Below are 14,004 nucleotides of genomic sequence, written 5' to 3'. Positions count from 1 at the left end.
TGACATAGTTTGGAAAGACATTTTTATTTTGCGACATTCTTAGCATCAACTAACATAATTTTTTTAGTTTCTTAGTACCAGTTTGTTAGAATAATTTTTAAATTTCCCAAGTGGAAGTCATCTTTTTTCAGCCTGAACTTTAATCTTGAGGCAAAAGAGGGGGAAAAAGCTCTGAAAGACTAAATGGTATCACAAAATCCATTTACATACTACAAGAATTCTCTCTGGTCTAGTTACTATAGTTCTAAAGGTGCATGGTCACTGTTATTTCTGTCAGGTACTGTAATACTCATTCCATCTTTCATTATTTACTGAAAAAAAAATGGAATATAGGTAAATGTAGTCATCAATCTACTTTTAAATTTGTTTCTTTTTTAAATGAATTCTGGCTCAACAGCTAAGTGACCAGTAGAGTTGTCATCAATTGCAAGAATTGGTGATTTGGTGAGATGGAGATACCATGCTGAAAGGTTTAATGAAATGTACTTAAATGAAAAGTTGTTCATTTCTGAACTTGGTTTCAGGTGGCTTCTTTTTTAGAATGCCTAAGTAGTTTGAAAGCTATTTCCCACAAAACTCTTGTGTGTTTTCCACAATAAGGCATCCTATTACAAAATATAAACTGTTTAATAAAAATGCAAACAGCATTCCAAAAGATTATTCTGGAAGTTTTCCAGTTATTTCTATCTTCTCATAAATTTTGCCTGTTTATACATTAATACATTTTGTAGCAGGTTCTTTGAACTCTGTTCTGTCAGTTCCTCAATTATAAATTCAAATATTCTATACCCAAATGAGCACAAAAGACATGTTTTAAAGAACATTTTTTTTAAAAAAAAAAGTACCCCTAGTAGTTTCCCAAGCTGACAGAAAAGCTTTTTTATATGCACTTGGAATACACAGCCACCAATTAGCTCGACACCTCCTCAGCCTCTGTAGTTCTTTCATCTTCCACAGTGGGGCCTGTGGTTTGGATGCTTAAGGAAACTGTTTTCCCACCTTTCCCCTTTCATACTTAATTCCTCTTTTTATAGGTTAAATTATGCAGGATTTGTTTAAAGTAAGGAATCTTCATTATTTCTTGCTGCTTTAAAATGTAGATAGGCTTTTCAGTTGGGATCTAGTGCTAAACACTCACAATCAAGGAGGAAACAAAGAGATGGTGGAGTTTTTCAAGCCAATAATGGGTCTGGAGGTGGGCAGAAAACATCCTTACTAAGTGTTTTGCACTAATATTAGCAGAAAACAAAGTGTAGTTTTCAATGTGACGTTCTTGGCACAAAAAAAACTACTTAGTAAGTAAAACTTATACAATTATTCTGCTGACGCTTGTAGTTTACAGATGATTTTCATACTTATAAAAACAACCTTTATAGATGTCTAAATGAGAATAACTAACTACAATCAATACCTTCTCTTTATAACACATCTTTTTTTTAATCCTGGCTTTTTTGTTAACGATTCTCTGTACTGATATTTTATTCATGTTTTTTCTCTCGTATAATGCATGTTGAGTACTGTTTCTGGATCTTAGGTTTTCAATAGAATAAACCAGAGTACTGCTAGATAACTGAATGTATGATAGCACTGTTTGTCTCCTCTCCATTATCCTGTAAAGAATAATAGCTTGCTTTCTGTGTGGCCTTCCAATGAATGCGCTCTTCTGCATCTCCTCTATTGTTTTAATTCTCTTCCTCTCATAAGGGGAGGTTGTTTTCCTGGATTTTGTAATCAGTGACCATACATTGCTAATGGCACCAACTTCTAATTCTCTCTCGGAGATTTGTATGGTTTTATTCTTGCTTAAGTTTGGTTTTTTTCCAGACTCTATTCTTGATTGATAACTACAGAAGTATTCAGTCCAGGGAGGAAAACTCACTGGACTTTGGGAATGCCATGTAGACTCAGAGGCCTAACATCATTCAGTGCCCTCACTCAGTCAGGCGTTTTGACTACAAGTTATGTCTGCATATGATTGACATGAAATTCTATCAATAACCTCATCCTTTACGTCAGAATTACAATGGGAAGTATGGAAGCTGAAGTGGTGGCTAATCACCATTAAAAGTGAAATTACTGAAATTGCTCAACGTCAAAAGGGAAAGAAATAAAGACTTTAAAATGGAACTGTATTTTTTAGGTCTTTCCAATATTTTTATAAAATGTACTGTATTATTTGCTCAAAGTTGTAGCAAAATTAATCATTGCTACCGATGCATGCTAATCTACGTTAGTTTGGTTGTGCTTGGCTCATACTATCCATTTTACTTTATAAGCAAAGGCAATATGGAGAAAAAACAACCAACATATGACACAACTTTGTCCTTCATACTTCACCAAATGGTACCAAAGGGTTTGAAATCATGTACTTTTGCAGGCCATAGAGACCCACCTCATTCGCAAATCAAGCGGGGGGCTGATGTACATCGCTGAGTGGAAGGGTGGGCTGCTTGAACACAAGATGGGACATCTCACCTGTTTTGCCGGAGGCATGTTTGCTCTCGGAGCAGACGGAGCACCGAACGACAAGACGGGCCACCACATCGAGCTGGGTGCTGAAATTGCCAGGACTTGCCATGAATCCTACGATCGTACAAGTAAGCACCGTATTGCGGAGTTTACTTTCACGGTTTGACTTTGTGAAGGCAACCGTCGGTATTTTTGTGTAATGCTGAATGAAAGTTGTCTGATGGTGGGAACCCTTCATCCTCTCTGAGCAAATGCTGCTTTGCTCTAAGAGTGACTTCAAGAATGGCTGCTCTGTTTTGTGAAAAATTTCTGTGCAGCTGAATCATATCTACTCACTCTAGTAATTAACATGACAGCTTTTTTTTTTCACTTTGCCAATTTCTTTATAGGCGAATACAAATATGAGAGGGATCTTGTTCATTTGTGCATCAATATAGCTATGAATCATGTTTTATGCACAAGAAATTATTTTATTCTCGGTTATGTTGGTACAATGCTGCAAAGAATAGAATTGCACAAAGAAAGTGGATTTCTGTGCAGGAAATTTCTTTGGATTCTTTCATCTTCTCATAAAAATAACCCTGGCAGCATTTCAGGTCCCAGAGTGTATTTTCCAGTTTGATATAGAAAAGTAAATATCCTTGTCTTCCAAGCAAAATTTCACATGTTGCTAGTTATATGAACTCTTCCAGAATGCAAATGTTAGCATCACTGTACAAACTGGAGCTGCTGTTTAAGGCGTTGATGAGGAACAGCTCTCTCCCACTCTGAATTATTTACAAAATATTAAAAACAGTGAGTGCTGCAGTATCATTTGGAAACTATACACCTTTTGGGTAACCTGGCTTTGTGCTGAAAGGATAGTTGATTTGGTAGGTCACATAACTTGAAACCTTTTATAATGCGTTAATTTGAGCACGTGTTTTTCTATTGGTTAGGCATGAAACTGGGACCAGAAGCCTTCAGATTTGACGGTGGTGTTGAGGCCATTGCTACAAGACAAAATGAAAAATACTACATCCTACGACCAGAAGTCATAGAGACCTACATGTACATGTGGCGGTTCACTCATGACCCAAAGTACAGGCAGTGGGGATGGGAAGCTGTAGAGGTAATGATGTTCTTCTGGACCTTTTTCTTATTAAATCCTAATATCTTGTTAAGGGAGCTATTACTGAATGCTACCCAGATATGGTTTAGCAGTTGGAGAGTAAATATTTATTTTAAATCAGCAATATCAACTAAAACTTACAGAGATTCATTTACTAAACAGATGAACTAACGTCATTTTGACAAAACCAAATATTGCTGGTATTGTATATTAGAAAAATACCTTGTGATTTCTCCTTAAATACTTCTCAGATCAGGGTCATATTTGGATGTACTGCTCAAGATGTTGAGTATTGATGCATGTGAATGGAAAGTGCAGAAGTGTGTCAAATTTGAGCCTTGGACATGGAAATAAATTTTAGAAAGTGTATTTTCAACAATAATTTTATGATGGTGATTTTAATTAAGGTGATGAAGGCCAAGATGATGTACTAGATAGTACTGAACGTTTGAAAAACAGGTCACTTTCAAAAAGCATAGGTCATCTGGACTGAACTCCATTAATGATAACAGTCTCTTCTAGATTTAAATTTCTGTGTCCCACTGGCCTGTGAGCTTCAACCAGTCATGCTGAACCCAGCTATTTGTGTTGGTCTAGCACAAGCCTTCTAAGAGGGCAGCTAGTCTCTGCTGCCAAAACTGGCTTGCCAAATCCATTGTTTCCCTTATTTAGTGGTTAATCACTCTTACTGTTAGCGATGGGAGCCTTTGGATTTAGTATGTCTCATCCTCCAGGTGTGGGTCCTTATTACGCCTCTAGAGTTCACTTATTTTCTCCTCGCGTTCATGTTGTCCTTGCTAGATTGTGTGCCTTTCACTCTTACTTTGAAATTTCTAAGTAAACTGAGATCTTACAGGAGGTACAGGAAGCTGAAGAGCATTATTTTTGCAGCTCCGTATATTTAAGAAAAATGAAAAAAAACCACAAGCAACCAACAAAAACAAACAAAAAAAAACCCCACAACTACCTCTGTTTTGCAGAGTTATTGCTTTCCAGGATTTCAAAAACATCCTGTTGGTCAGTTTGCCCAACACCTCTTGTTTGTAGCAGTTATAACATTCTTGGATGGGCCTACACCACTAGTTGTAGAAGTTTGCTCTGTACTAAGGGAATAACATGGAGACTTGTGTCGTGCAGTTTCTCATCCCTGAAGGACCCTACTATAGAGCTGTAACTGGGCTATGACTCCGTCCGTATTCCTGGCTGTGACATGACATCTGCACATTACCTGGCTCCCTCAATAGCAACCAAGATCTGTAATTGTATTCAATATTCACTGTGTGAGACACTGGATGTATCTCAAATGTTGCACAAATGTTGTTGAGTGTTGTGAAAAAAGAGCGTTTCACGTTTGGTTATTAGATATTCTTGAAGAATGAAATTTATGATAAAATCTGCTTTCCATAAAAGAATAGCTGCTGGCATTAACTATACTTCTACTCTCTAACTCCTCCTGGTTTGAATATTCACAGCAATTCCATATCTGCAGTCAACACTGTATTCAGCTAGATAGACTGTAGTTATTTAGGACATTTTATTTGCTTCCCTCAGGTGTTGGCTCTATCAGCCTTGAAACAATATGCTTCTGAGCTAATGATTCCAAAGCAATTTTTTTTTTCAAACCCTTTAATTTAGAGTGCTGTTCCCTTACTTTCTTCTTCACTAACAGCACCCATAGGCACACATTTTACTACTGGAGTCTTCCCAGGCAGATTATGGTTGGAATATTTACAATAGCTGTTTACGGAAGTCATCCCACCAGGCTTCAGCAATGCCAAGTGTTCCTTCTTCAGGAGATGTTTTTCCTGACTCATTGTTGCTGCCCACACTGATAACATTGTTACAAACAATTGAAATGTTTTGCTTATTATTATTCTTTACCCTGTTGGTTCAGTTTGTTTGTGTTTATTTCAAGTTTGTACACTCGTTTACCTTCTTAGTGCTCCCCATGTGTTCCTTGTTCATCATTCCTGTGGTTACTCTCATCTGGCTCTAATGCAGTGGATTAGAGCCCATGTGTGGGAGATGCAGCTGGTCCCATTCTGTATAGGCCTGTCTTCCACCGTCCTAATGTGCACTTGTGTGTTTCACCAAAAAAAAAAAAAACTTACAGCTTTGCAGAAGTCCGTTGTAGGTTTCAAATATTTTTTTCTTTTTTTTTTTTTTTTCTCTGATGTTCGTAGCCTCTACAGCTCCACCTGGTGCTGTTATTTTTTATTCCAGCATGTGGCATAACTTAACTACAACTGCTTCATAAATCCTGCTCCCTCTTGCTCCAGAGAGCAGGTCCCTCCACCCTTGTGTCCTGGGGGAGGTCCTTGACCACTGACTGTGGTTGGTTTAATGACCAACACCTGTTGAACAAAGAGGAAGCTGAGACTGAAACAAGAAAAAAGGGGCAACAGCAGACCATTTGTTGTTGCCCAAAACCAGTTGTTCTTCTGGTGTTTCATGTCCATTTTCAGCTCATGAGACTGGCAGTCAGAACCTGTTATGTTTGTTTCCAGGTTCCCGTGTAGCAGAAAAGCAGGCTGCTCTACAGGACATGACTTCTAAACTCCCAAACAAATTTACTAATTCGTTCTTCAACTTTCACAAACTAAAACCATGCTCTAGCCTCTCCATTTTTTCTTTGGACACTTGCTTTGCTGCTTTAATTTTGAGTCTAAGATCATTCTGTATGTATTTCAGCAGCTGGAGAAAATAGAGTTATATCAGAAAGGTATTATGAGCTTAGCTCTTGAAAGTCTCCCTTTCTGCATTATAGATGCAGCACATACTTTGCATTCACAGCACTTCCTTTGTTTTTTTCCCCTTTATGATACTTTGAGACTCTCAGCCAGTTTTCTGCTCGATGTTTTCCATCACTCTAGCACAACTGATCTTAGCCACCCTCACATTCTGAGAACTACTCATTAAAATGTGTTTGATTGTTTCTTCCCACCCACCACTACCCCACTGCCAATGTGAACATCGCTGTGCTCTGCAACTGCAGCTATGGGCACAAAAGGCCGTTACTGCCAATTAAAGGAGGGTAACAACCAAGAGCCTTTTTATTGTACTAATGCCGCACGTGAACATCCTGTTCCTTTAGTTAAGTGGAAAGTAGCTTTGAGGGGTAAGATACTTCACGTTTGCATCAAGCAGATACCACCAGATGGCTGTCATGGGGCAAGTTAACCTCCTAGTTTCCATCACAGTAGCGTGTTCGGGTGCCTGTACAGCGTCACCCCACACTGAACTCATAAAGAAGGCTGTAACCACAGGTTAGAGCACATAAACCCCAAATGCAATTTGCCTTTATTTTATGTCACCCTGTTTAGAATGCAGATGTTTCCTTGAATAATAGCCTTATCCTTCAAGTTCTCCTTCTGCTCTGCCTTGGAAAACATAATCTTGTGTTTGACATTGAAAATCCAGACACAGATTCAGCATTTTGAATTCATTGCAGGTTGAAGTAGACGAGAGGGAAGGAGTACCAGCCAGGGGAAATTACTTGTTTAAACTTAAGTATATTTGTCACTTAGTAAAAATGTCCAAGAAAATTAAAGAACCTAAAGACACATAAGAAAAGACAAATAGGCCTGTTACATTTTAAAGGAACTCTCCTGGAGAAAAATCCCTTTTAAATATACAATAGGCAGCTTACTCTCCTGTGAAAACTATGGAGAGCCTGACATGCAAGCTAAATTTATGCAGATGGCTACAGGGAGTCCAGCAAAAACAAGGACATTTAGGATATCTGCTCACAGCAAAACACAGATCTTGAATAGCCTTTAGAGCAGGTGGAGGTGATGGATACCTCAGTACTTATTAGTGACTTTCAGTCGCATCTCTCATCAGAAAATGCTTATTCTGCCTGGCTGCTTTTTTTAGATATCTTCTGCCTTTTCCTAGCTTTTTGCCATATGTGGTTTGAAATGCAGCAGCTTTCCCTGAATAAAACGTACACATCCTGTAGTCACTTCAGTGATGTTTGTAATAACTTCAGAAATGGAGGAACTAGTTGTCTTCTATCTCTCTTTCAGGGGTTTCATAAAACTTCAGTTATTTCTGCCTGTATTCTCCAGTACCTGTTTCCACAGCAAGCACCATGTTTCAGAGTAGTGTGGTCCTGAGTAAATGTAGTAATCCATCATGCTTACCATCATTTTCACTGTGAGAAGTAATTTAGTGTTTTCTGGATTTGTTTTTGGATAATGAGTTGTTTTAAATATAATCACCTTAGTCTCTCTTCACTCCTTTATTATACTGCATGATACCAGAGAATTATCATAAAACGGAATAAGAAAAACAAAGATGCTAAGAATACTTTTGACCTTGTTAAATAGGTCAATTATAAAGAAAAAAAATTAGGATTTTTAAACAAAGCAGTGATAAGAGAACTAATGCTCAAGTAAAATGTTGTATAGCCATCTATTTAAAGAAATTATGGCTCATATGTATAGGTACCACCTTTCTAATGCAAATGCCTGCCTAAAAGCAGAAAAGTTTATTAAATAGTATAACTTTATATACCTTCTACACTTCCAACATCTGGTACATGTTTTTTGCCCTTCTGTATACACCCTTCATCGGATCTTTCTTCTCCTTCGAAATTAGCTGATCTTATAGAACATTGCTGTGGGCAGAAAATAAATTATATTTTTAGGTGTAAAATAGGAATCAATCATCTGGTTTACACTTTTTAACTGAATACACAGTTTGGAAACTAGTTAAAGAAAAACATTTTTATTTGTAAGACATGTTGCATGTCCACCACACACTGGCTTTCTGTCTACTCCTGTGTAACAGACAAAGCTTTTTCGGAAAGGTATCAAAGAAAAATAGCACCTACCGCAGAAAAGAAATTCAGTTACAGCCCAATATCGGAGTTTTCCCACTGGAAAATGAAATAATTGCAAAGAGAAACCAAACAACTTACATAGAAAATGGAGAGTAGCCTTTCATTTTTCAAAGCTACTTACAGGAGGTAAGGAATAGGCTGGTCCTTATTGTGGCATTAAATTCCATCACAATAATTCTTAAGCACTAAATATGACCAAGAAAGGTGCATGTGACACCATCTGATGGGTGATTGACAAGCCCGTGGGAGAGAGGTAATTGTTATTCCTATTGAAGAGAGAGAAAAGAAAATTAAGTGAAAAAACATATGTATTTACATCCATATATGCATGTATCTTTCCTTCTGAAAAACGGTTTGTGGTCACTTCTTTTATTAATTTCTCATTTTGCTTTTCTTCCTAAATGTGAAATTAGACATGTCTTTTTAAAAAGAGTTTTCTATCTAGAGCTTTATCTAGTTTTCATCTCTTTATTAAAAAAATTCTGACTTGTTTTTTTGGCTGGTTTTATTGTCAAACACAGAAAAACTGACAGATGATTCATTTTGTTAATCCTACTGTCTTCTTTTTTCCTCCTCTTCAGGCACTGGAAAAACATTGCAGAGTAGATGGTGGCTATTCTGGCATTCGAGATGTTTATAACAATCTTGAAAGCCATGATGATGTGCAGCAAAGTTTCTTCCTTTCAGAGACACTCAAGTAAGTTAAGTTGACTTTCATTAGTATGAACTAGTTCTGTGTATCATCTTTACAGATGCATTTATCATTCACACCTTTGACATTCACGTAACAAAATCTGACTGAAATAGTAGGGGTTTTCTTAGGTGATGGGAAGCCAAATTGCCTTTTTTTTCCTTCTGTATCAACAAACTAAATTCTACAACTTCTGGAAATTAAGTTTACTTCTGATAAAGGTAGCTGATAGTCTTTGTTGAGAAATTACATCTCCTGGCATTGATAGCATCTAATTGTATATGCCAACACTGGTGAAACAAATTGACTAGACAGAGGACCTATCAGGCTTGAATTGCATACTTTTCATTTTAAAACTAAAAAGCAAAAAAGAAGTCAACTTGCGTGATAAGCTCGCATAGCCTGTTAAGAGGAAAAACAAAAGCTTTAATTATCTATCACCATTTCCTAAGTTTTTAATGGAATAAAGGAAGTTTTGTCTTAGTCTCTTCACTTTTTTTTTTTTGCTGTGCAAGAGAAAGTTGCAAAGGCCAGAAAGAAGCCATGCCATTTCAACAGGAAGTGTAATACTCAAGTATTTAAATTGGCCTATCAGAATTAGACCAAGAAAAGCCTTCAGGGAAGGATGTTAATTGAGCAAAAATAACATTTCATTTGCTAAGCAGACTTCAGTAATCATGCTACTGTAGCTACCACCTTGTATCATGTCAATAAATAAAAAGGCTTTGTTTATTGGTTACTGCTAGGTTTAATAGACCCTGTCTTAGTAAATGGCTGCCCAGGCTACTGGTCTAGTGCTAGTTTTCTTCTTTAAAAATCCTAAGCCAGAGGTTGTTCTCAGAAGTAAGACAGAATTGGCCTACAGTATTTTCATTCCTACACCTTGACATATGTGGACATTCAGGAGGAAAAAAAATACCATGGTTATATTATGAAAACAATATGTAATAAAATTACCGAGGATGAAATGGAAGTGAACTGATATTTAAGCTTGATAGCCTAAACTTCTTTGTCCTCTGTCAGGACAGAGGCATTATTTTGTTGGTCTCCAGTTGCTGTTGCCCTTGGGTCCAATCTGAGTTGAGTAGCCCCAAAGTTCTGTGCTAGTCCTTGTGATGCTGGGACTTACTGGTGTTTTGTGGTCACCTGTTTCCATTGATACGTTAATCTAGGGAAACTGGGTATTTATGTTTTCCTGAAGACTATTGTAGTTCCACTTCCCTGATGTGGTCACATTTCCTCGTTTTTTTCTTGCCAGGTACTTGTATTTACTGTTTTCTGAAGATGATCTTCTTCCATTTGAACACTGGGTCTTCAACACAGAGGCTCATCCTCTCCCTGTTCTTCACAAAGACGATGGGAATAATGAAGAAAACCAGAAATAGATGAAAATTAAGTTATACTTTGTTTCATTCCTTATGTTTTGTTCCAGGACTTGGGCACATGATTTGGTTTTAAATTCCTCCGTTAAATTTTTAAATCAAGTCTTTTGCAGTCTGTTTTCTTTAACAGTAAATATTTATGAATGGACCCCAACTGATTATGATAAAACTTCATTCCTCTTATCCAGCTGAACCACTTCATAGAAGAGAAACAGGACGTCTCTCCAGGTTTTGTTAGGCTGCGGTATCATCTTTGCCAAAAGAGCAGAGGGTCTGCATATTACTTGTTTCCTGTTATGCTTTTAATTTGACTGCAAAATTCTTTTCTCCTCTGTGAGGAGATGTCTGCTTTAAGCTGTAATATTTTGCCATGTTGCAAAAAGCCATATTGAATTAAGTATAGAAAGCTTTTTTTTTTTAATTTTGTTCTATGTTAATTTGTGTGTCATCCAAGACAAATCTTGTGACTGTGACAGCCTCTTCTTATGCGGGTCTATCATTACTTGGTAAAGTATCTGATGTATTTCATTGTCAATGAAGTCTACATAGGAATATTTTCATCTCATGCAGACACGACTCTGAAACTGCAGTAGACGTTGAAGTTAGATTAAACTAGTTTCTATGAATTTAGCACATTAGTTAGCAGACCTTAGTTTTTCAGGTTTTGATTAGAATATTGTAATAGAGTAAATTGTTTCCTCCCTTTTCTAAGTGGTGTTATTCTCATGTCTTTAGTCAGGCTACTATGGAGTAAAATAAGGTAGTCACTTCTTACTAAGAAAGGGAGTCTTACCTTCTTGATATATTTAGTCTGGTAGTTTTCATTTGGTTGGATGGTAAAAAGACAGAACAATACTCAATGACATTTTCTGGAAGCTGAGAATTATACCAGAGACAATTCATCTGGTTTTCTGGGACTTTCCTGAAAATTGAGATAGGTTCAGGCATGACAGACTTTGGTAGTTTATTGTCACAAACCAATTTAATGTATCTACATGAATAAAAGTATATGTTCAGATGCCTTGAAGAAAACTTCCTTGAAAGGAGATAATCATTTAGAGAGGAAATTATTCAGCATAGAACTAAAAGTTTCTGAAAGCACCGAATCTTTTCCAAGTGGCAGAAGTGCAGTGTGCTTAAAAATATTCTCCAGATTAGAGGCCTGGTTTACTAAGCAGGGTAACAGCTTTGCCAAAAATGTTTTACTTTGTGGCATCACCAAAGGAAGAAAAAAAAAAAAAAAAAAAAGAGGCACAATTAAGTTCTGCTTCTACTTAAGTGTAGTTTGGAGTGGTTTACATGATTTTTAAGTCTACCTATGTTTTTCTTTAGTGACAGGATGACTTTCATACGTTTTGAGTAGGGTGTAACGCCTCATTTCCCATTCCAAGAAGGCACATTATTCACTGATTGGACTGCAGCAAAATAAATACAGTTCTGAACAGTAATCTTCTTTAAAGGTATATAGTAAGATAGCGCACATGTCCAGCACAGCTAGTCACAGCTGAGGAAGCACATTTGTTGGTTTAGGTATTGCAGAGAATATTTTCTTCTACACTGACAGAAGTCTGCAATGTAGGTTCTCTTAGGCAGAAGCCAAGAGAACAGATCATGTTATTGCATAGAGCAGCAGGAGGCTGACCCATAAACTTGACCCTCTGGAGTGTGTAAAGACAGCGCTGCCTCTGTGCATCCCCTGCAGGCACAGAAGACGGAATGTGCCACGTGAGCTGCCACAGACATTTACGTAGGGGACAAGGCAAGAGCATCTTCAGTGATGCTGATCCTTCCATCACGGGCCTGGCAGGGTTGTGCATTTGTTTGTGGAATTTAACAGGGGAGCCCTGCCAAGCCTGGGCAACCCCGGGCTAGGAGAAGGGATGCAAATGTGTGTGGATCTGCCTCAGATAAAGCCTGGCTTACATGGGACCGGCGCATTGGCTTAAGACTTTTTGCTTTACTGCTTGACTCTATTTATTATTCTTTTTTTTTTGAAAGTAAAACAGTGTTTATAAATGGATCTTTTTTCTTTCTACTACAAGTACCACACAGAAATTATAGTTGTAGAATTAAAAAAAAAAAAACAAACACACACCACAACACACACACACCACTCTTCCCTTTTTAACCAAAAAGTAATAACTAAGATTCTTGTCTTATTTATCCTTATTGGATCATCTGCTGCTGCCTACCACATGGTTGTGCATGTGCTGCAACAGGCCTCATATCAGCTAAATAACTACAACAGCTCAGACAAAAACAGAAGGCTGTTTTGCAAGCTTCTTTTTACAGGGTTTTCTGAACCACAGTATGCTTCTCCCAGATGTGTCTAGTGATTGTGCATTTACTTAACAAGCTGAAGAGAAATAGCAGAGAACCTCTTAGCTTCTTCATGTTTCAAAAAGCAGGCTACAAACACAAAATTCACATATGCATTGGGTCCTATCTACTTTACTATAAGCATCAGGACTGTTTCCTTGTAATACAGACATTTAGTATGAAAATTTTTTTTTTTTTTAATTCAGGAGTTACAATGATTTGAAAGAGCACAAATTTTATGTGACTGGTATTGGTATTCAGGTTGTATGTACAAACTGCACTATACTGTACTTTTTGTAAACTAATGTAAGTAGACGAGAAGATTGTACAACATGTAGATCTGCCAACTGTAAGAAAAAAACCTTTTCATAAACTGAGAATATATTGATTTTTCTTCCTTTTTTTTTTTTTTAAATAACCCCAAAACACCAAAGTTAGAACAATCATTTTGAAACAGTCAGTACTTACCACTACTTGTTAGATTGCTGAGATAACATGTGCTTTATTTCCCATTCACTGAACTGGCTGCATGAACGTGGCCAGTGCTGGTCACTTTGTGTTCCCAGTCATTCATAAGAGCAATTGAAATTGCTGGAGGAGGGATGAGACGGGGGGGGCATTATCTTTGTATAAACACACTGCCTACATTTTTCCTGTTTCTTCCTAGCACAATAATGCATTTAAATCTGCATATGTTAAGTCCTAAGGGGTAAATCACTTTAAATGGCACCCACATTGTTTGTGAGGTAAGTATTGCATACGTGTTGGTTGTACACAGATTTTTGCAATGCCCAATGGCTCACTGTTTCTATGGTGATTTCATCATACATATTATCCATTTCTACCATGCATTTCAATTGTTTTGGAGTTGTACATTTAGTCTTTTCATCTTTATATAAACTGAAATTATGGAATACATAATAGATCAAGATGCTTAATTTTTAAGAACTTATATTTGTAAAAATTTCTCTATTGTGAATAAAGTCTTTTAATATATCTGTTCAACTTGTTATAATGTTTCTTAAGTGTGTTACAGAAGTAACTAAAGGAATCTGCTGCATAGTCTGGTTTGGCTGCTATACTCATGAATTTTTGTCAACAGATTGGTTTGATATGGATTAGTACTCTGTGTACTTGTTAAGATGCTATTGTTAATTAAATGTTAGTCAGTGTATAGAATTGCTAC

General features: G+C 37.0%; 1 protein-coding gene across 1 annotated transcript in view; it reads left to right on the top strand.

Annotated features, from left to right (window-relative positions):
• Window positions 1–13,671, top strand: part of MAN1A1 (mannosidase alpha class 1A member 1) — a 147,325-nt gene extending 133,654 nt beyond the window's left edge. Inside the window, exons 9-12 of the mRNA XM_065630753.1 lie at window positions 2,378–2,597; window positions 3,408–3,580; window positions 9,008–9,123; window positions 10,376–13,671. Of these exons, the coding sequence (XP_065486825.1) occupies window positions 2,378–2,597; window positions 3,408–3,580; window positions 9,008–9,123; window positions 10,376–10,502 (636 nt within the window). The 3' untranslated portion in view covers window positions 10,503–13,671. The remainder of the gene's footprint in view (window positions 1–2,377; window positions 2,598–3,407; window positions 3,581–9,007; window positions 9,124–10,375) is intronic.
• Window positions 13,672–14,004: the final 333 nt, after the last annotated feature.

This window comes from Caloenas nicobarica, chromosome 3, assembly GCF_036013445.1.
Source record: "Caloenas nicobarica isolate bCalNic1 chromosome 3, bCalNic1.hap1, whole genome shotgun sequence".
Classification (NCBI taxonomy): domain Eukaryota; kingdom Metazoa; phylum Chordata; class Aves; order Columbiformes; family Columbidae; genus Caloenas; species Caloenas nicobarica.
Note: the sequence above shows the minus strand (reverse complement) of the source record. Positions and strands in the feature narration are given on the sequence as shown.